This window comes from Nyctibius grandis, chromosome 16, assembly GCF_013368605.1.
Source record: "Nyctibius grandis isolate bNycGra1 chromosome 16, bNycGra1.pri, whole genome shotgun sequence".
Taxonomy (NCBI): Eukaryota; Metazoa; Chordata; class Aves; order Nyctibiiformes; family Nyctibiidae; genus Nyctibius; species Nyctibius grandis.
In genome coordinates, this window is record NC_090673.1 from 9,920,105 (window position 1) to 9,943,568 (window position 23,464).

The 23,464-nt window shown below is 47.9% G+C and overlaps 1 protein-coding gene across 3 annotated transcripts in view; it reads right to left on the reverse strand.

Moving 5' to 3' along the window:
• The window catches only part of BRINP1 (BMP/retinoic acid inducible neural specific 1), a 146,316-nt gene that overhangs the window by 43,847 nt on the left and 79,005 nt on the right, over positions 1-23,464 (reverse strand). For 2 of the 3 annotated variants that reach the window (XM_068413934.1, XM_068413933.1), the window contains one exon: positions 15,338-15,605. In XM_068413934.1, the coding sequence (XP_068270035.1) occupies positions 15,338-15,555 (218 nt within the window). In that variant the 5' untranslated portion in view covers positions 15,556-15,605. Of the gene's footprint in view, positions 1-5,652; positions 5,925-15,337; positions 15,606-23,464 lie in introns of those variants that run through there. The other variant, XM_068413935.1, reaches the window with a different exon arrangement.

A 23,464-nucleotide genomic window follows, 5' to 3' on the forward strand; every position in this document is an offset into this window, starting at 1 on the left:
ATCGTGTGATCTATCACACGGAGCAGCGAGCTGGGATTCCTAAACCCTCTTTGCCTGCAACTAGGAGGCAGAGAGACACTAAACAGTTGAGATATCTAAGAAGGGATGAGGACTTTGGTGTTGGATTCAGCCACTGGTCCTACAAGAAAATAGAGAACTCAGATCATAGTTTGATCTTGAATCAGTTGTTGGATTTTCCTACCTGAGACAGACCTGGCATTGGCTGTAGATAAACAGAATTGCAACTATTTTTATCGAGGTAGTGTCAAAAAGAAAAGCAGACACAGGACTCTGCTTGTGATGTCAGATGCTGAACAACAATGCAGCAAAAAAGATGGTGCGAGTTCACCAAGAGCTCACAACCTAATACGTCTCTGCCTCCCAAGGGAGCAGTGATTTAAACTGGTCAATAACTAACTCATTCCACAAAAGCCTGAATAAATCATCTCACGACTAGATATACACACATTATAAATGTTCCGTTCTGATAATATATGACTGAGCTGTTATTTTGACAAATAGCTAGTGAATAATATATTTGATGAACTGCATAATATTTTACTAATGATTAATTTATTCTTTCGAAACAAACAAACAGAACCCAGCCTTTTCCTCAGCTATCATAAGGAACCCTAAACAATGGCTGCAAAGAGCTTTGAGATCCCTGGATGAGCTGTGTCTGTTATTCCTCCTTTTATCATTGTGTGTTTTTAGTGATTTATTACCAGGGATAATAAATCCATGGCTTATGTTATGGACAGCCTCATTTAAGATTGTGACAGATCCCGTTCAAAAGCTCCTGATTTTATAATGCCCACTAATCTACAGGAATTTGGCACTTAGGCAGGTAAGTACCCACACAAAGTGCTTAAATACCTTTTTTTTAAGTCTGGGCCAAGCTTATCTGAAATGTCATCTGCTGCTTCTGACTGCAGACAGAAGTGTTGTGGTTGGGGATAGTTTCAGTAGGGCCAGTTACTACACGACGGTAGTCTATAAGATTTAGTTGAGGATTGCCCTGGCTGCAGTTCTCCCTCTCCCTCACTCTTAATCCCATTCAGAAATATAATTTCTGTGAGTTCACAGAGAAGATAAAGGACCAAAGAGCAAGAGCGCTTCCTCAGAGCTCCTCCGCAAAGGCGGACTGATTGATTACAGATCGGACGCTGCTCCAACTTCCTTTCCTGAATGAAAAATTGAGAGCTCTTAAAAATTGAATAAAATATGCCGTTCTGAGAAGGATTTCCACTGGCATGAGTACAATAGGAAGTAGTAGTGAGTTGCTCAATATTTCTGTGTTCACTGGCTAATCCTTTACTACTCAGTCCCTTTGCACTGTCTCTGTGGCACCTGATGATAACTCATCTGTAATTGGTAAGGGCTTCAGTTCTGTGTCTCCAGACAAAGCTTAAATAGCTCACGTTTGGGAGAGCTCTGACTTCAGTTGTGGCTGGAGCTGTCCAGGAGGTTACTCCTTTTTGTAGCTACTTTCAGGGCTGCAGAATCTGCCTTTGTTCCATGCTGGAAGAATCTGGAACAGCTTGTAATGTTGTCACGAGACAAAATTTTGTCAGAATAGCTCATTCCTTAGATGTCTCTCTTTTGTCATGGTCACTAGTGACCAGAGAGGCCGGGACTTCAAAAATATGTTGAATCCAATTCACCAGCCTGAAACACTATACCACGAGCAAAATAAAGCATTTTGTCAAAACCTTACTTTGGAGAAAATATTTTTCTACCTCACTGAGACAATTTTGTTACACCTAAAGTGCAAAGGCTTTGCCATCCTGACATTTGCCTTCCACCATCCTTGTAGAACTACCCCAGATCTGCTCCCCTTTCCACGCACAATCCCCATCACTATGAGTGAAAATCCCACCCCAGTGATACAAACACTTGCAAGACACTGACAGAGACCTGAGCTGCTTCTATCCCAGCCAGCAGACAGCAGCTGCGCATATAAAGTCATTCCCTTCGGGTGCTCACCCACAATCGTACAGGAGACAATCACCAATGGAGTTCATATGTTCAAGTGAGGAGATAAAGCCCTGTCTTTTTTAAAAGACGTGACGCAAATACCTCAGTCCCCAGGAATGAAAACAATAAACTTATTTTTATGACTCTTCTGCAGAAGAAAATTAAGTCCAAATACAGTTGGCAATTATCCTGTAAGCTTATAATGAAGTGTCATTCAGTCTCTTCCACGCTCTTGGTTCCTCCTTTGTTGGATGCCAGAAGAGCTGGTAGGACTTTTCCTGTCCCCTATTATAGAGCCATTTCACAGGAAAGTATTCTCAGATTTCCTTTAATCCACTATAGGCCATGAAAGATGCTTCAGCCACCCCAGTACCTGTGTGCACCTCAAACATCCATGCTCATGTCTGCACAGAGGCAGGTATGAGGCTCTGGAACAGCTACAAGCATGATATGCTCTGCTACCTCCCTACCTCTTCAGTACACAGGACTCTTAAACTGGATGTGGACAGCCTGAGTAAACACATATGTGGAAGGCAAGCCCACCACTTGAGTGTGACAGCGGCAATCGCCCCTCACCTTACCACAGGAGCACCCCTGTCTTGGTGTGCATTCAAATATTCCAGGAATAAAGTGCCCCTGCATGGTGCATACACCTCACAGAAACATTGGAACAAGTTGTTTCAACAGCCGAAGGCTTTTCTCCCCTTTCAGATCAATTAAGTTCATCTGAGATTATCAAACAATCAGCAAAACGTCAGTTCTGGCATTGCTAACTTATTCACACGTGTCTGTTCAGTGTGCAGTCTTGTGGTAGGATGGAAGACTCTAGAATATACTTCTCTTTGGGTTTGCAATGCTATTGCTCCGTGGCTTGTTTTCCCTGCTTATGCACGCTGACGAGATATACTGTTATGAATTGCCCCACGAAACTACCTTCAAACTCAAATTTAATAACCTAAGTACTATGAGGATCAATATTATGGCTATTCTCATTCATATGATTAGCACTAATATAATTTGGGGAAATATTTATGCTGCAGTAATGACTAGAGACCTGGATTAAGAGGAGACCCTCAGCATCTACACAGAAGAAAAGACACTGTTCTCTCCAGCTGTGTCCCGAAGTGCAACACTCAATCTCTGAGTCTCCACGGGTTTGGATATTTTATGTAAGTTATCTAATAAGATAACAAACCCGCCTTACAATCCCTACAGCCATATTGCTAACTGTTTGAAAATCATGAGTCAGGCTCCAAAAAAGAATTAAGAGATTGGTTTTAAAATTCATGAGACTTTTAAAATCTGATAAACTTCAGGGTTTTTTTTTTCCCCCTTCTTTTTTTCTTTCTGCTTTCTGAGTATGTAGGAGTCGTATTATCAAGTTTTCCTCTGCAATTATGAGGGCCGTAAACTTACTTTAAAAATTGAGTTGAGACTCTTACATAATCACAGGACTCTCCAAGTGTGGGCTTTGAAGAGACACTAAATAGTCTTGAGATAAAAGTTCGTCATGTGACGAGGCAACACTCGCCTGCTGAATCGGTACGGCCGGGATTTCAAATATCAGCTATTCCCAAGAAACAGTCGTGAGTCTTTTGTGGGTGGGAGGGGGGAATATGAGACTTTCACAGTCTGCGCATAAATTGGGGTTAGGGGAGGAAAACAGGGGGAAGGAAGACAAAATGCAAGGAGAACGTGCTAGTCTGGTGGGAACTCTGCATTTAGCTTTAACCAGAGATGAAGCTAACAACCTTCCTTTCTTATTCCTGTCTCTCCTGCTTGCTCTTAACCATGCAACACGCAGTTCTCCCTGTGTATCAAGCTCTCTTATTAGCCTTACCCAGGCTGGACGGCTGCACTCCCCAGGGAGAGCCCCAGACATTTGGAGGGGAGTAGAAAGTAATGTTCTTTCTGCGTTTTTGCTTAAGAGCTGGAAGCTAACACTGAAATATTTAATGCTGAATACTCAATAGGCAGGTTTTCCTTCGCTGAGAGGGAAAGAACCAGTATGAAAGAAAGGGGAGGAAAAGCAAAATGAGGTTGGGCAGGGACGCACAGACAATGAAAACACCCTTGTCCTCCCTACACAGTGCTTGATTTCACCTCGTCCTGTCTTCTACCTCCAGGTAGCTGTGGGGAGGTGGTGTCCCTCCCTGGTCAGCATTTGCATCCTCACACAGACTGAATCCCCTGAGTGCACTGCGACGACCAGCTACCGAAACCAGTGCTTAAACCCAGGCTGTGCTCCAGCAGACCTGCCAGGCGCTGCCAGCCCATGAAACCTTTGTTTGCAGCTTGCAAAGGAGCACTTCTATTGCAGAAACAAGATCTCTGGCCACGTCAGTGTCCAGATGATTGTAAGAGCTATCACCAAGTCAGAGCCCAGAGGCAGGTCCCAGCTACACATTATAGGGGAACAGCTCTTCCACTGGCTTCTCCTGGTACTCATTCATGGGAACGAGAGGCTGGTGCGATACCAGGCATATTTGAGCCTTCAGACCCTGGTGTGCTGGCTGAGAGCACAGCCGTCAGATAAGGTTCTTCTTCAATGAACCTTGCCAAAGATGTAACCCTGGGAGATGGAGAGCATCCAGAGGCTGCTCTTTAACTGGTCTCTACTTAGTTGCTCCCTGCCCTTGCTAAAACTCATGGCAGGAGGAAGCACCACATGGGTTTTCAGGCCAGCACGTGGTGCAGGCTTGCATGCCATACAGGCATAACGAAAGAGTCCCTTTAATTTGGCTAAGGAACTCCAGGAGGCAAAAACCTCCTGCCATAACCCCAGAGCAGCAAACCTTCACGTCACTGCTTAAGAAGCGCTGCTCGCCATGGGCACCGTTCAGCCTGCGGGAACACCAGGCAGTCAGACGGCTCTTGCCACCTCTAGACGACAGCTGCGCAAAGGCAGAGGCTGTGGTAGTGTAAAATTTGGCCCTGCGAGGCTGCGTGAGAGCCACGTACAGCAAGGGAGGGCACGTTGGTGTAGTTCCACCATAGCAAAGCTTTTATGGAAACTCCCCTTTCTCCAAGGCAGAGCCTTCATTGCCAGCAGAAGCACAAGCAGGCCTGACCTGATTGGGAATTTGACGTAATGGCCTCCTCTGCCGGCTCCTCACCCCTCTGCTGGGAGCCGGCTGCAGTTACAGCAGATGTTGATTGCACTCGGGTCATGTTTCCAAGCCTTCCTTTGCAGTCACAAGGGCTGGAGACTCTTCCCTCCCTCCCTGCACTCTTTTCTTAATTAAAGCTTAAATTCTGACGCCGTCACATGACTGTAGGAGCTGAGCCCCAGGCAGGCATTTAGTGCTCTGCGTTGTCAGCGGGACTTTGATTTAGAAGCATAGCAGAGACTTTAGAGAATCCCATCCCTCCGCTGCGCCCAGCCTGGCCCCGCTCGCAGCTGCGGGTGTCAGACCTCGAGGTTTGCCCCTCAGGGAGCAGGGCAGAGGCTTTCCCACACCGCAGAGTACGGGGACGATGGGGAGGATCTCCGTCCTGTTGGAACAGAGCGGTTGGAGAGCCAGGCAGCTGCGAGGAGTGTGGCAGGGAGGGAGAAGGAGGCAGCCCCTGCCCGCAGAGTGCCTCCAGCCCGGGCGGCTCGGTGGATGCGAACACCGCCGTCACCTCCAGCTCCCATCCTCACCCTCTCCTCCCCTCCTTCTCCATATTTCTCACCTGATGGGATGTATTTAACCAGCAAAAACGACTCCCTGGTGAAGGGAACCTTATTGCAGATTCCCATAAATACTTGGTGGCCGCTGTGTCAGTGGTCAAAGGCTGCGACGTGCTGCGGGGGTGAATCAGGTCCGATCACCCAAGGCACGGAGCTCCCAGGCTCGGTCACCAGCGACCGGCATCCCCAGCGCACAGAGCGGGCAGCAGGGCACTGCCTGAACGCTGCTCCCACCCCGCTCCCCAGGAGCAGCCCAGGTGCCCCCTGCCCCGGGCTCTCCATGGGGACGCCGAGGCCGCGGCAGGCTCCCCAGTGCTGTGTCAGCTCCTTCGCGTGCCGCAGCAGAGCAACCGCTGGCTCCGCAGGAGCGTATTCGATTTCAGGCTGCCTGGAGAGGAGATCCTGGCATAAAGGGCTGACCCAAACCGTTCTCCCTCCCTGCTGCAAGCTAAGCTGATTCCTGAGTTTCTTTTCAGATGTGTCCTTGGGTTCTGTACCTGCACTTAGTAGTTTAACACGGGAAACCAGCCTGGATGGCTCCGACTGTCCCAGTGGGATGCACCTTGTTCCATTTACAGAGGCTGGTGGGTGGCAATCAGCAAAAAAGAAAGGGAAGAAAAAAAACTTTCTGGAACCCAAGGGAAACATTAGAGGGATCCAGAAATAGAAAAACCCCTATAATAGGTACAGTTATGTCATCTCCCAGTGCTACTGGTGCCAGAACAAAATTATTCCATGCATCTAACAGGATAACTTTTTTTTTTTTTAATGTAACAGCTTCTCTGCTGAAACAAGCATCTGCCTGACTTAAAAGAAGAATTAATAATCCGCTCACCAAAAAAAAAAAAAAAAAGAGTGAAAGCTTCTCCTTGGCTTGTTAGCCTTTAAAATATGCTCCCAAGCCACTGGACCATAGTCTGCTGGTCTGAAGAAATCTGAGATGAACATGCAGAATCACTGCTGTCGCAGCAGCCCTGGGACACCTGCTTGGGCAAAGCCCTCCGCTCGTCACGCAGAGGGAAAAAGATCCCCCCACCACGCGAGGTCTCGGAGGGGACCGTGTAGAGAGCTCCCTCCTAGCCCAGCAGGATGCCGATCTCTTTGGAAAGGTTCAGTGACTGGAAATATTTGCCTTGCTTCTGGGATTCGTTGGGAGCACGGTTAAAATATTTCATTCTGGATTCAGAAAGGGAATTTTTGTGCTTGAACGTGCAACCCCGCAGCAGCATGCGAAAGCTCTGCTGGTCCAGCTCCGAGCCCACCCGGGGCAGCAGGCGGGGTACCCGGTCAGCGACACGCCTCGCCAGGCACACAGCTCACATGGGTGCTTTTCTCCGGACGAGCTGACGTGTCCCAACCACCAGCGCCCCGTCAGAACATGAACTGATCGACCGCATCGCTCCTGCGCCGTTCCCCGTGGCCTGGGCGCGAGCTGCCACGGTAAGGTGAGGCTCTGCCTTCCCCAAACCTCGGCCAGATGTTCTGCTCCCATATCACAGCAGCTCTGAGCGTATCAAAGGCTGGTATCATCTCCTTCCATTTGCCCTCTATTCTCAAGGATATCAAAGGGAAGGAGAGGTGTGTCCTTCTGCCAAGCCCTGCAGCTGCCAGTGATGTTCGCAAGCCCTCGCCATCCGAATCCACACGCAGCCAGAGCAGCTCCTCCAGCCCCGGCGAGGACCAAGCTCCTCGTCTGCTCAGCCCAGCGCCGCACAGCTCAGCTGGAGCCATTCCCTGCCATCCCCCACTCCTGCCTTTATTCTGCTTATGCAAATGTATTAAAAGCTTCCCATACGCAGGGAGACGCATTATGCAGGGGATGTAACAACACTGGTCCCTGAACTGCATGAGGAATGAAGGTTGTGGCTAAAGGATGGAACTGGCTGGTTTATGCCCATCACGGAACGGCTCGTGTTTGCCAAGCCGCCGTGTTAGAGCTGGTGAGGCAGGAATGTCAATTGTGGCTCTCTTGTAAAGTTGCATAAACTTGTAGTAATGTCATTTTTAGATTAACATTTACACTGAAGAGAACACTGGAAGGCTTCATTGTTTACATGCACTATGGAAATGGATTTAAATTTTTGGTTTACACACATCTATTTACAAGGCATTTACTGATTACAAACCACTGTACGTCGCTCGTTTACATGCATAATGTAAACCAGGGAGATGTCGTGGGTTTGCCGTGCAGGGCTGTACGGATTGCCATTGCTCATTCCACACGGAGGGAAGAGCCTCCTTTCATCTCAGCTCCCTCTGTCCTTCAATTGCTGCGTTGCCTCTCCTAAAAAAGCCTTGTCTCTGACTGGAAAACATAAAAGTTGATGTCCCCTTTAAACAGAGAGCATAAAAACTAACAGGAAAACCCTGTCAGCAGAACTTCAGCATGACTACAAAAGCCAAAGCAAAGATTAAAAAGCCGACGGTGCCTATCAATTCGTACCAGAGCAAAGCATCACCTTAATGCTGTCTGAGAAGAACCTTCACGGTGCTTTTTTGGATGCTTCAGGCATCCGAACAACTGCAACAGGACTGAAAACTCGCCAGGATACGTGCGTGAGAGAGGAACGGTGACTGCACCCGTGTTGTACAATTTGTCTCAGTCAGAAGCACCCAGGTCTCAGCACCCACCTTCGCTGTGAACAAGCACGAGCCTTCCCACAGCAAAGCTGCAACCCTGCTGCTCGTCTTGGCTGTGCCTCCCTTGCCCAGTTTATTTTTTTTTTTTTTCTTTATCCTAAGATGCTAAAAGCTGAACCCAAGGCAAGTCAAAGCTGAACCCTGGGGAATTTTTAAGATTTCAAAGTCTCACAGTGAACAATAAGGACAGCCAGTCTTTTTTTTTTTCCCCCCTTCCCAGTTTCAAGGACATAAAAACTACTTGCAAATTCAACATAAAATGAATGAGCAAGTAGCTAAACAAAATATACTCAAAATAAAAATGTTTCCCTTTTGACATTTTTAAGTGACATTGGTCGACTTTGTGGTTTGAGATAAAACTTTTATGCCTTAAAAATTGCAAAAAAAAAAGTGTTTCGCTGCATTAATGAAATGAAAACAAACAGCAAAGCTTAAACCTTTCACTGAGCCCAAAATGAAATGTTTTGATTTTTTCATTTTACTGAAAAGTTGAACAAACATCCATTTCAGATCAACCCATTTTTAATGTTATTTTTGTTCTATACAGCCAGTGAACCACAAAATCAATTATTTGCACAGCTCTAGTGACCAGTAGATTAAATTCAACGTAATAGAGAGACAGCAATAGGAGTCAATGGGGAGTGGAGAGATGGGAGAAGAATGGACTGAAAAAATGGTGGAAGCACCTCTAACAGATCTTGCCTCTGCCAGAACTCTGCATGCATTTTCACAACCACTTTAATACAACTTTAATCCACATTGCTGCTGAAAACAGCAGTCTCACAGTCCCCTTAGTCCCCCTCCTGCCTCCATCCACACAGTCCTTTCCCTTTCCTATCACCTGGCCACACAATGAATGAGACTGGAAAAAGGATCTAGTTGAAAATTAATTTTTTTTCTTTTTTTTTTGTGTTTTCTTTTTTCTTGCCAGATGAGTTTTCTGCCAGATCAGTTCCTCAGTTGGGGAAATCACAGGTTTGCATGAAACCTGCCTGGAAGGTTTGGTAATGAAAGGCAAAACTTCTGTAACAGAAGCTGCTAAAAACATTCATAGAAACCTCACGCTCACTAGCCAGACTGTCCAAGCCCAGTGCCTGGCTGTAGCACCTGGGTTCTGCTTTTGCTTAGAGAGGATAAAAGCTCACAACGCTCCCAGCCAGGGCAAGCGGCCCCGTAACCCCGGTGCTGGGTGTGCAGGTCCCGGGGCAGTGGGCGACGCTGGATATGCGAGAGCAGATTCTGCAGCCAATAAATTGGTGAAATTTCCCTGAAGTCAACACCTTCACACATTTATGTCACAGAGGATCTGGCTCATTGTTTTTAATTTGTGGTGACATAAAGCTTTGAAAGTTTTGTGAGACAGTTTTGTGAGAGCAAATTTTTTTTCTCCTGTTTTTATTTTTTTTTCCTCTAAGGGAAAATTTAAGCAGCAGAACAGCATATGCATTTCTAAGTCAACTGTCGCCCGTGCTACGTGCACAGCAAAGATCCTCGCTTCATGATAATTCTCTTCCTCTCCGCCACGGGAATGGCACATTTAGAAAGCACGTAGCTGCTCAGATATGTGGGTTTTCTAGGACTAAATAAAAGTCTCTGATGTGGCCGAATGCATTCAGCAGTGCAAATCCCTTTATGGGCACCCAGTTTAGTGTCCACTCTGAATCCGAGACACAGGGAAATCACAGAAATGTTGGTCAGATGGGACCCTGGGGGTCCCTCATCCAGCCTCCCACTTGAAGCAGGACTATCACCAGCTCTTGAGCACATCAGCTGTGGCTTTGTTCAGCCAAGCCTCGAAAACCACCGAGGATGGAGATGCCCCTCACCTCCCCATTGACCTGTCCCACACCTGCACCGCTCTCCCGATGAAACAATTTTTTGAGGAAAAAAAATCAGCTTTCTTTCCACAGGCATCATCCCAACCAATTTATAGCCAGCTTGTGCAGCCAGTTACTCACAACCTTTCCTGTCTCAGGAGCTGTATTTTCTTTTTATATATCCTGGGACCTTTAACAAGTGTACGTAAGCAACCAGTTTAGTCCTGTCACTCTGCAGGCAGAGGGATGGGGCAGGACTGGCTGGTTTGTTGCCACATCCCCCACTAAATTTTGAATCTGTTGGTGCATTTTAACCAGGCTTGGCAGAGGTCTCAGGAGTATTCAGGTTTCATGAAATTATGCAGCCTCTAAACGGTCCCACTACAGGAGAAGCTGCAAGGTGAGCACATCTCCTTTTTATACCCCGGGGTTTCCCTGCTCTCTTACACAGAGACAGATTTCCCTGTCCATACTGTCATTTCAGAAAATGGAATTAAACTCCCACACATGGAAAATCCACATTTCTTCTTGCACGTGCACATCCCCCTTCCAGCCCCATGTGATCACCCACTTCATATTGCTGTCATCCCTTGCGTCCAAACGTCCTGCAGCATTTAATTAACCCTGCCCAGCACCGCCGAGCAGACAAACGCTGTCGTCTCCCATTCTCGGGGGCGTAGGGAGGGAAACAAGGCACGGAGAAGTGAGCTTACCCACAGCCACACCACAAGCCTGGGGCAAAAATACAGATCCTGCCTGCATTACCTCTTTGCCAGTCTAACATGAGTCCCCCTTCCCAAGGCGCCGTGTCCTGTCCCTGCCTCGCTGTAGGGAGAGGGGCAGTGGCAGCCTGGCCACCCGGCTGGACGAGACCACCTCACCGCTTCCCTCTTTGCCTGCCGTGTCTCACCTCTGGCATCAAACACAGCCTCATTTTTTTCTAGAAAAGATTCCTTTTTCTAGAGCTTGCTTAAACTGAGCAGCATCATTAGTGAAACGCCTGTTTCAGTGCTTCCGCCTGGCGGTTTGCGTAGCGTATTCACGTGCTCAGTCTACTGTTTCTTTTGCTTTGCCTTATAGCTAAATAATCAGCTTCTGGGGGAAGAAAAAAGGACAATGCAACAATATACTTCAAAGCAGTGGACTGAAGCTGTTAACTACTGTCTTGTGGTAACAGGCATGTTTTCTGGTCGGAGCAGTGCCCTAGTCCCAAAGCCAAGCTGAGCTTCATCTGTTTCCCAGTCTTCACACAGTACCTAGTACCCAGGGCTCTCATGACTGGGAACAACACAAGGATAGTGATAATGAATATTCAGACATCCCACAAACCACTCTCAGCATCTGCCACCCTATCTGCATTAGCATCAGAGTGCACAGATAATGATCAAAGCAGCATTTTCCTGCCAGAGGCCCCCCTAAACCAGCCTTGTTAGTATGAATCGATGCTGATTAATGTGCTTCCTTAATGCAATTGTATCTACCCCTACTGTCCATGATTTAATATAAAACATCTCCCCCTTTGCTTGCCTTCCAACTAATACTGCATGCAAGGTGCAAACCTCAACTGAGGGTACCAGGAAAAGCAGTGGTTCAAGTTTTGCAAGAAAGAGGCCTGAAATCTGCTAAAATGCAGTCCACAGCAGGAGGGGATGAGCATTTGGAGACTGTAACAGAGAACTGCCTTTCCGTGCCAGGATGGAGGACTGGGATTCAGGCAACCTAGGAAGAGATATCGGCAGCTCTGCTGTTCTACAGTGATCCTGCTCATGCAGTGTATAAAATAGCTTTGCTCACTACAACAGGCTCTTCGCTTGCTGCTGACAGACTTCTGGACTTCAGCTGTGATGGAAGGAGGAGTGTTGCACGTTTTAGTTTGGTGCCGTTTCCTTTTTAACATCACCTCTAAGACTGAGAAAATGCTGCGTTTTGCCTTGTGCTGCTGTGTAGCATCGACAGTGGATTTATCTCTGCGGGTTTTCGATGTAAATGACACGGTCCTAATGCGCTGTGTCCACGCTCCCACGCAGCAAGACACTGGGGAAATCACCGCTAAACAGGCGACAGTGTTTCAATTAGGGATGGGTGAGGTCCTCTCGCCTGGTTTCACATCCACTCCAAATCCTTGGTGGCTGTGGCTGGTTTGAGGTCTGCTGCTATTGGCCTTAGAGGAAGAGCAGTGGTCAGGTCAAACCTCATTCAACAAAATCACAAGCGCCCCAAGGAACTGTCTGACTGAGGGACAAAGAACAAACCAGCCAACCAAAAAGTGTGGGAGAAAAGGAACATTGAAAGAGAAGACTCCACAGAAAATCCCCATGCTCCAAATCAGCTGCTTTTCTAAGGAGCGATATCCTTAATGTAGAATATGTGCCTCCCTTGGGCTAGTCTAGTGCAAAGAGCAATTGAGAGACATCATTTAGGAGGAGAGAGGCTTCTATGGTGGAATTAAACAGTTGACAAAATCCCAACAGCTTCACAGATTCTCAAAGTCAATTTAAGGAGCCCGCAAAATGAGATTTTACCCCTGTGGGTTTCAGTAAAACGGTATGTTCTGGAGGGTGTGTGTGCTCAGAGTCCAGCTCTTCACCGCTAGAACTGGCCGTGGCTCCACTAACTCGCTATCGCTGGGCTGATTTTGACACTCCTTAAAAAATGCATGGGCCCAATTTTTACGTGACCAGTTCTGCCAACAGGGCCAGGTATTAAAAACAAACAAGCCTCCAACATCCAGCCAGCCTCCTACCTAACGGCTCCATCTGCACGAGGTTTCCCCCTCCTCCTCAGCTGACCGCAGCTGGAGCAGAAGTTAGTCCCAGAGAGCGTGTTTCCAAAGCGCTCAACTCCCGGCAGCCCAAACCATGACACACGTGGCTGGACTTCCCCAAGGCCTCAGCTCCTCCTTCAGCTTAGTGCGTGGTACTTGGCCAGGAGATGCAGCCCCATGTGCCCTTGCAGTCTTCCTCCATCTCTCTGCACTCCCTCCCTAACTACTGCCACTGGACTCTGTCCCACCTCCAGTTTCTTTTGTGAATAATGACTTCTCCAGCATTATGACCAGCTTGTGAGACCCTTCTCAGACACCTCCCCATACCCGTGAGCCTCCTGTGCGGCCAGAATGCTGCTGCTATTTTCTCCCATGTTGGAAGAAGCAGGACACTGTGTCCTCCCCATACTAGAAGTGTCTTTCATAAGTGCTTTGGCAATATCCAGCAAAAATGGAGAAAAACAGATCCCTTTCCACTTCCCATGTATAAAGTTCATCCTGAACTGAGATAAGCCTTCAAATTCTTAGCCGTCTCCTACAAACCAAAGGGGAGTTTGTTGCTCACCCCATAGCAGTTAAAACTAGAAATCATAGAATGGTTTGGGTTGGAAGGGGCCTTAAAGATCATCTAGTTCCAACCCCTTCACAGGCTTCACATACAAGCAAGATTTTAGCTCTTTTATAAAGGTGGGGAAAGCAAAGCCCTGGCACAGGCTGCCTGCTCTGGGTGTGAATTCTCTGTCATGGGAAACCTTTGAGGAGAGGTTGCCCACAAACCTCTGTCAGATGTGACACAGGTGTGGCTGAGCCTGCCTTGGGGAAGAGGCATGGATTAAATGACCTTCCAGACCCGTTTCTCCGTGATTCTTAGAGACAGGATCCCAGGCTTGATGGATCTCTGGCCTGACCTCCAGTGACAGTTCTTAGATGTGTCTGAACACATACATTGCACGCATTTCTCTCCCACCACAGCCCCTGTAGTCTGCTGCGGTGGCATTCAGGGCTGAATAGCTCTTTAGCAAAGGGCAGAGCCAGTGCCAGGGGCATCGCGTGGGGCAGAGATCTGCAGTCTCAATCAGAGTGTATGCTGTCAGGCAGAGCGCGAGGAGAGCTGGGGATATCCACAACCAGGAAGAAAGTCTTTTTGAAAAAGGCATGTTTTCCCTGCTCCTCTGTGCAAGCAAGACAATGAGACATCCTTAGTGGAACGTGGCAGCGTAATTTCTAGTTTTTGGGGCTGTCTTCCCCCTGAGCTGTTTTGAACGAGGAGGACAAGCCAGGACAATGTCTTCAACCCATGCTAACCTGCCCTTGCTCTGCGGGCTGGTGCGAGGGGAGGGGATGCTGCACTCCCTGGAGGCCATGGGACAGGCACAACTCATTTTTCTTCCCCATGCATAGATGATGTCTTGCACGTCGCTGTTACTCTGCAAGTGCTTTTGGCCTTCTGCCCGTGGGACAACCCTGCCCCATCCCCCAGGCAGCGTATATGTGTGTCTGCGTGCGTGTTGCCAGCAAACTATTCACTGGTACTTTCCTACCTACTAGTTTACACAGTTGTGTTTGCAAGTGTCTTTCTGAAACACAACAGGACTATATAATTATGTAAATGTGCACATGTCTATGGGAGTTTTGCAGTTTCTTTGGGTTTTAGAACAAATCTCATGGCACTTGCTGGCTCATTCACCTTCACTCCAAAGCTCTTGCTGCTTTACCAGGAGGCTCACATGAGCACCCCGGCTTTTCATGTTAAAATGAAAAAAGAAAAGTGTCTTTCTGGATATCACAGCTGGCAAGAAGAGCTTGAAACAGGCAACAACAAAGACTTCAATACCTAGAAGGCAAAGGAAAATCCAAATACTGCCTATTCCCATAGTTTTTTAACTGGAAGACTTTTAAAACAAGATCACAGTTCTGGGGGCAAGTCTGACTCATACATGGAGATAATCTGCAAAGGTCTGCGGTAGGCAGTGCACAGCTCAGGCTCACCACAGCACTGTGAGAACTGCCGTACTCATGTGTGTCTTGACATCTTTCTGTCTGTTCTTGCCCATGTGAACCTTAAGTTATTGGCAGTTCACGGGTACAAGTTCGGTACAGAGGCTTGGTCTGCCCGTAGGTACGTAGATTTGAAAAACACGCTTGTGAACCTGCCTGTGAACTTATCTGTCGCCACAAATGAAGTACACCCAGACCCTGGGTCCCTTTTTATCTCGACCTATGTTGTGCACGTTGCCACGGTACCGCAGTGCCTTCATCTCACTATCACAGCATTACACCTGAGCCTTTGAAGGAATCTGCATTGCCAGCTGAGGACCATGAAGAACCAAAGAAGCGTTTCCAGGTGGAACAGGGACAATGATGCGTCTCCCCATTGACTACGAGCCCTGAGCCCATGGGAACTCCCTGAGTTCCCACCACCTAACAACTAATCCAAGCTACAGGTGCTGTAGGAAACCAACATACCTGTATATTTTATATCTGGTTGTAAATCCTTGACGATGTCTTTCCACAAAGGATAAGTAGCTCCGCGAGTGGTGGAAAGGCCCCCTGTCTGATATAAGCCAATCAAATTCCTTGGAGACATGTTGGTTGGTAGCAGCTGGGTCCTGGTGGGAGGGCTGTACTAGTATATGGTCCCATATAAACAGGAGGTAGAGGAACTCAACAAGCCTCCAGTTCATGCTTTTCTGTCTGCCTTTTTCCTCTCATTCTTGCTCCATTCTGTGGAGTCCTGTTGAAAAAGAGAGGGAAGAGGAGGAAGGAAAGAGAGAGAAATGGAGAGGAGGAGAGGGAGGAGGGAGAGAAAGGGAGAGTTTTAAAATGGGAATTGTTTTGATCTTTTGACAACCACCTCTCGGCGTGAAAACAGACATGAAAAATCAAGTTTTAAAAGACTTCAGTCTGCCTGTGTTACAGCTTAGGGTATTTGGTAGTTTTATTCATGTACCTAAGCGGTGCCTTTAACCTCCTGAGCATATATCACCTTTGAAATAACCAGGGCCTGACCTGAGACATCCTCACCCCAGCTTTTCCGTCATTTCCCACGCACAGTTCCCCGCAGTGCCGCAAAGGCGAGGGAAGGCTGGGTGCAGAAGGTGGCCGCACCCTAGGCTACAATTACCCCGTTATTGTCCCTTTAATGCTGTGCCAGAGAAACCTGTCTTCTGCTTTCATGTCTCTGATGATCTGTAGTCCGTACTCCACGCAACCTGAGCAATCTATAAAGACCCAGCTCTTACTTTAAAGCGTTGCCAAAAAAGAAATAAAACAAAATAATTACCCAGGCTTCAATGACGAGCAAACGCAGACACACAGACACATACACACACACAGAGCTATGAAATCCTGCCAACATTTGAAAGATAAAAATCACCTGAACCTGCTTTCCTGCTTGGGTGTTTGGGAGGTGTGTGTCTGGTGGAGGAGGAGAGGGTCTGTTGCTATTTCGATTGCAGTAGGACCTCGAGGCTCTTCCCAAGATCAAGGCTCTGCGGGGCGACGTACTGAACATGCATATTCAGGGTTGGAGGTTTACTAGGGAGCTTGAGGGGATGCTCCCCACCACCTGGTGCAGGGCACCACGCTCACACGGGGGGACAGTGGCTGTCCCGCTGCACCCCCCATCACACGAGGGCTGCAGACAGCCCTGCTACGAGCCAGCTCCTCTCCCCGATGTGTTTAACAGCTAAACAGACAAGACATACGATGAGTGGGAAGGGAAACAGAGGGGTGAAACGCCTCGCCAAAGGGTACGCAGTAAGCCACAGATACAGCTGGAAGGGAGCCCTCGCCTCCTGACTCCCATTTCCAGCGTCTCAGCCGGTCGATCGCCCGCCCCCGCAGTCACGCTGCTGGCGCGATGCCCCTCTCCGAACGAAGCCGTGAGCTCCGCTGGTGGAAGGGGAGCGGCTTGCAAAGCTGGCACCCTGCGCCCAGCGTGGGCCCCCTGCCCTTCTGCTTCCTAACCCCAGCGCAGCTGCAACAGCAGCCCACCGTGCTGGGCTGTGCTCCTCATCGCCAGGAGCTGCTGATGCCGCTCTGAAAAAGTCCTCTCCGTACGCAGGATGCGTTCCTCCTCCTGCCCACCTCCTGCCCATCTGCTGCCTTGCTGAGGTTTGTGGGGGATGTGCCAACACGGAGGGCACACCTGGGGAGGCAGAGCGATCTTGAGGCTGTATCTCATAGGATCATAGAATCACAGAACGGTTTGGGTTGGAAGGGACCTTAAAGACCATCCAGTTCCAACCCCCCTGCCATGGGCAGGGACACCTTCCACCAGACCAGGTTGCTCCAAGCCCCATCCAACCTGGCCTTGAACACTGCCAGGGAGGGAGCAGCCACAGCTTCTCTGGGCAACCTGGGCCAGGGTCTCACCACCCTCACAGCAAAGAATTTCTTCCTAATATCTCATCTAAATCTCCCCTCTTTTGGTTTAAAACTGTTCCCCCTCATCCTGTCACTACTTGCCCTTGTAAAAAGCCCCTCTCCAGCTTTCCTATAGCCCCTTCAGGTACTGGAAGGTGCTAGAAGGTCTCCCCAGAGCCTTCTCTTCTCCAGGCTGAACAGCCCCAACTCTCCCAGCCTGTCTCCAGAGCAGAGGGGCTCCAGCCCTCTGAGCATCTCCGTGGCCTCCTCTGGACTCGCTCCAACAGCTCCGTGTCCTTCTTGTGTTGGTGCCCCCAGAGCTGGACGCAGCACTGCAGGGGGGGTCTCATGAGAGCGGAGCAGAGGGGCAGAATCCCCTCCCTTGACCTGCTGGCCACGCTGCTGGGGATGCAGCCCAGGATATGGTTGGCCTTTTGTGCTTTCCCCCTCTGCGAGCACAAACCTGGCCAAAAGTTGTCCTCAGGACAGGCGATACCCACCTACGTCTGCAGAATATAGTGCAGAGAGACTGTAGCTACTCTCTAAAGCAGGAAAAATTAGCCTATACAAAGCTCTGCTACAGTGAGACTTAGTGTCAGGCTTATTTGTACATCTCCAGAAACCCTTCTGGGTTTGGGTCTGAGTCCACCACAAGCACTCTCGAAGTCTGTAATGCCCAGAGAGAAAAGGCTTTGCTGAGAGTGCAGGAGAGGCCAAACTGAGGTGTGTCAGGGGTGCCACGCACTGCGTGTGAACACGAGACCTCAGCTGGTGTGAGCAGCACAGCACAGACCAGAGGGCATCAGCATCTGCGGCCAGCGTGGCCATCTCCTCAGCTCCAGGAGCTTTCAGTGGGAGCATGGCAAAGCCGCAGCCCCCGGCAGCGAGCGGGCACGTCTTCTGTGGATTGAACCCGGGAGTGCGACGGGGAGCACAAGTGCCGAGTGTGTGCGCGCCAGAGCGCGTGGGAGTCTGCACGTGTGCACAGCATGTGCTTGTGGAGCTGCAGAGAGCTCAGCAGCGCTTGACAAAACGGAGTCGTGTAAGGCTGGTTAAAAATGACAGTCAGCTGTTGCATTACATGAGGAAATGAAAAAAATGAAGTATGGGAAGGTCAATGAATGTTCGCTTTTTCTGTTGGGCACATAGAAACTACTTTCCGATTGCAAATAGAATATTACCGTTATCAAACTTAATGGTACCTGTAGCTCCTGACTGAGGAGGTTGTTCCTGTTCTGGAGGCGTGTGTTTAACACTAGCCTTCACCACCGACTCCTGCTTCACCCATAAACGTGGCGGTTCTCGGTGCTTTAGTCCCTCACCTCTCAGAAAGGAGTGGTCCTACCTTACCTTACAAAGCTGGTGTTTGGGGACTTTCTAGCCCCACACTGAGGGGAATACAGCATATTCTGGGCTACAGCACAGTGCTGCTTCCACTCACAGTGGTCATGAACCCGAGGTGATTACTGGGAAATGCTTCCAGCTACATCCCACCTTCCGCATTCCCAAAGTCCAGTTCAGGAGTTCCTTTCTCCTGCTTCTCCACCCAGGCTACTTCTCTGCCTTGCTGCTCTTTGCAGATCTACAGCGCTGTCCCAGCACAGTGAGCAGCTGCAGACTCAGCATATTTGCCATCAGGCGGCTATGCAGATTTGCTGCTGATAACTATCAGTTGTTCTGTACACATTGTCCAAACTCGCTTCGTCGTCTGTTCATTAAACTTCCTTCATCAGCCAGCCTGGATCAGTTTTCCTTTAAACCTTTCACTTCTATTTAATTTCTATTGCAAAGAGATGAAGGGAGCGTCTACATACCAAAGTGGAGTGATAGCTCACCTCCAGCTCCTAGTGCGGTGCAAGTGCGAGCTGAAATATGAGAAGAGCCAAATGAAATGGGTTTCAGAGAAACCCCAGTGTGCCCTCCCACATGTGAGCATCATACCTTGGGGAAAAATCAGCTTGTAAAAGAGAGGAGATATTCACTAATCCCCCCCACACACACCTCTTTATCCTCCCTTCCCTTCCTTTTAGGTCAAAGTTAAAGTCAGGATGAACAGAGTTGTGATGGCTCTTAACCAAGGGTTAAGACATGGGGAGAACGTGCCTTGAGATCATTAGAAGACATGGACACATCTCCAGTCTGGAAGCTGGCTGTGTCAGCGCTGAGAGCAGGGAGTGGTGCCTGAGGCAATGAAGGATGGTCGAGTGCAGTTGGGTCTAGACAACTATCACACCATCAACGTTAATTTTTTAGTGGTATCTTTTTCCCCCCTGTAGCTACTGTAGAGCTGTTGTTTCACATTAAAGATTAATACACACCACGGGGCTGGTCCCCATGGAAGCTATAAAGCTTACTAAAGTGGGGTTATTTTGTGTCTAAGGCAATCTAACTCCTAACAAGTATGAATGTGAAATTAATTTGTTATGTGTCATTATGGGGCTCCACTGATGTACGATACATTCTGGGGATTTTGCAAAGGGGACGGGGGAAGAAGGGGCAGGGACGTGATGTCTACAAGTATATAGCCCTTGGGTAGGAGACCCAAGACTAACTAAAAGCTACATATGGCACAAAAGCAATCTTTGTACAAAGAGGAGGCTTGGGGAAGTCAGACACTGGGTTTTGATCCTGGAATCAGCATTCTGTTCAGTTCTGCCCTAGACGCCCTCTAGGATCTCGGGCAGTGCCCTTACATGCTTTTTTGCCTCACTTTCCAATTACCAGCTTGGAGACACAATAGTATTTGTTTGACTGTTTGGACCATGAACTTGTTGGAGAGGCCATCATCTGGGTATAGCTTAGCAAAACACAGTCCTGCTGCCCGCGTGGCTCACTGGGTGTTCCTGTCCTGTAAGCAATGACTGACAACCATCTCAAGGTGCTGGCAAGCTTTGTAATGCAGCAGTTAAAAAGGTCCAAGCTACAAAGCCCATTTCCACTCAGGAGCACGACAGAGCAATGCAGTGATCTGGGTCCTTCTGAGTCACGTCAACAAACACGATCATGCAATTAATTGTCCCATCTGTTAATAAACATGATCGGCGGGTGAGCCAGGACATAGGCTAGAGCTCACGGTAAAAAAGCAGTGGGAGAAGAAAATGTTGGATGTGCTGAGTCACATCACAGTTTCCAGCATTGTCCATCATGAAGGCACATCCACCAGCGCACATGGAGATTTGTTACAAGCCCTTTTAGTTTCTTAGGTGGTTTAAGATGGCCTTATTCTACGCTGGATTCAGCCTGGAACATTAAACGTTCCTTGTCTTATGAGTCTTCAGGAATCTTGGAGAAAAAATAGGCAAGTACTTTCTGTAAAGTGCAAGTTGTATTTGAATGTACACTTAATTTCATCGTGATTGATATCTGTGTGTTAATTATATTCTATTTTAGGCAATACCTTTGCTGTCACAAGGCAGCGCCTTTTATCCAAGGAGTTCAAATTGAATTAGAGACATTAATTAAAGCTCTCAGCACTCTAGTAAGGCAGGCAAGTGCTGTTACTCCCATTGTTTCCTGAAATAAGAAGAAAGGAATAAAGCTGGGTGTCTACTTAGCCACTTAAAAGGTAATTTTTATACAGTGGGATAGCTCAGAGTGATAGATTTTGCACAAAATGATACTGCAAGGTCTCTTTCATATGAGGGAGGCTGTGCAGCCCCAGATCACTGCTACAAACGGGAAGGCAGAACGCGGGAGCCCCGACACTGCATCGCTTGCTGTAAACACTCCACTACTCCTCTCCCTCCTGGGATTTTCTACCTTTCTTCTAACCCCTGTACCTTTCATTTCTCCCTTCGCTTAGACTCAAATTGATCTTGCGCACATCCCTTCTGTTTTCTCATGCTCATTGTGGTAAACTACTTCCATCAGAAATGCAGACTCAGGAAAGAGAAATGACCGAACACACTATTTGCAGTGAAGAAATCAGTCCCCTATCTCTTTAAGCTTCACGCACCAATAACTCTTTCTCATGTCCCACATTTGGTTCTTGGCAGGTTGAGAGAGGTTTCTGCCTGCTGCCATTTACCACAGAGAAGAGGCTAACAATTGCTATTTGTACCTGAAACACTTCTGTTCTGCAGCAACTTCACACGCTGCTTTAGGATGCCGAGAAATTAGTAGAAGACTGAAGTGTCAAGGGAGACATGAAACAGTTTACGTTCGTTTAGAGCTCGACCCTGTAAAGTGACAAACATCTGACCTCATTTCAGCAAACAGCTTAAGTGTATCCTTGATTTTAAGGACGGGAGGCACTCTCCTAGATTTTATTCAACTACCCCTGCTTTAAGCTAACTGTACACTCACATTCCTGCTAGACAGGTAACTGCTGCCCTACGCCTTCAGGATTTAACTCGTGTTAAGTCGCTGGGTGCAACTGGATTAATAACATTTACATCCTGCACCTAACTCAGAGATGTCTCATTAAAGTGGGGGAGACAGTTATTGCCCGTGAAGAAGCTTTAGGTGTCCTTTGGAAACGCTGGCCAGCAACCCAACCAGCTGAGGACATCTTTTGTGTGTCAGTGTCAGGGGAAAACGGGGAACATGGATGGAAAGGGATGGGGAAGCCAATCTGTCGGGGTTTGTTAAATCATAGGAACTTCTGTGGATAAACTTGAGCCCTGGGAAAACAGAATTTGGCCACTTCTGACCTAGATGTCTTTATAGCTCAAACTACAGATGCTGATGTCTGACTGGAGTCAGAGATGGAGCTGCAATTCAGCAGTGGCTCTGACTTTCTGGATGACTGTGGCATGCAACATCATAAAATCCCAAATGACTGTAAAGCTCTTTCTTTATGGAAGTGGGATTTCTCCATTTCAGGCAGTGATGGGTGAATCCCTCCCCAAACCTGGGTAATTCTGCACTGATCAGTGTCTAAATTTGTACTAATTCTTCAACCATTTCAGTTTAAAATATGCATGAGTGGTTAGACCTGAGCGATATTCATCATCTGAAACATTTTTGGGTGAGGAAAGGCAAGGAGAGAGGATGAGAAATACCTCTCCCAAACTACCAACACAGTCCACAAATTCATTTCACTTTTGCCAAATTGTTCATGCTGAAAAAAAATAATGATTGAGGGAGATGTCAGTGCTTTGGCTGTGAGAGCACCAAGGGGAAACATTTCCAAATCTCCATTTGAGCTACTAGAGCTTTTTCTTTTTCCCTTTTGATTTGTCTTTCCAGCCTCTTAAGAGAGAACAGTGATAAAAGTATTTCTTTTGACCCCAAATGACTTAGAGGAGAAAAGGTTTTTTTCTTTTCAGTTTGTCAACACTTTGCTTACAACTTGTCAGAATATTCAGTGAACCAAAACCACCCTACAAACCCTTCGTTACCAATGCAGTTCAACCAGCAGCCTAAAGGGAGCAGCTTCTATGCAGAAACTCTACTCCCTGCCTTCAGTGAGGTGAGAATCGCACTGGTAACAACTAGGTACCTGTTTTCAGCTCGTTTGTCCCTGCACTTCAGCTAATTATAAACTGCTGGTGTTATTATGATGAGAGGTGCCTTGAAACAGAAGAACCGTGGCAGGCGTGCAACCTCCATCAAGTCACAACATCAGGTGGTGCTGGACAGGGGGAATTAAACTCCATTAGTCCTCATCATAAATCTACTAGCCAAGGTGCCAAAGCCACCGCTCTGAAATCCAGGATCCACAGACGCTTGGTTCAGAGCTCTACTTGGAAAGGGGATCCATCTACCAGGGCTCAGTAGACTGGGAACTGAATTAAAAGGATCTTCTGCATGTGCACACAGATACATGGTGAAGTATCACATTTTGAAGACAGTCCTGCTGAACCTGAGACTGGAACGGTATCGTGCTAGGTGCTGTACAAACAGAAACCACAAAGGCTGTCCATGCCCCAAAAAGCTTACCATCTAATTAGAAGACCAAGGACACCAGATGGCCAGGGACAGATGGGAGAAGGCAAGGGAACAGTGAGATAATACCGCTCAGCGGGCTGCGGAGCAGCGGTGTCAGCACACCAGCAGCCCTACTGTTGGCAAGATTTTGATAGCTATTGTCATAAACGAGAGTTATAAATAGGGAGGCTGGATAATGAGCTAGCTTTGTAGATGTTTGTGAGGAACTCCTCTCATTTGTGAAGTGGCAGAGATAGAATGAATATAGATGATAATAATAATGATAAATTGCACTTTTCTGAGCTGCTTATTAAAAAAAAATATGGTGGGTGGTGAGCAGTGATTTCTATTAAG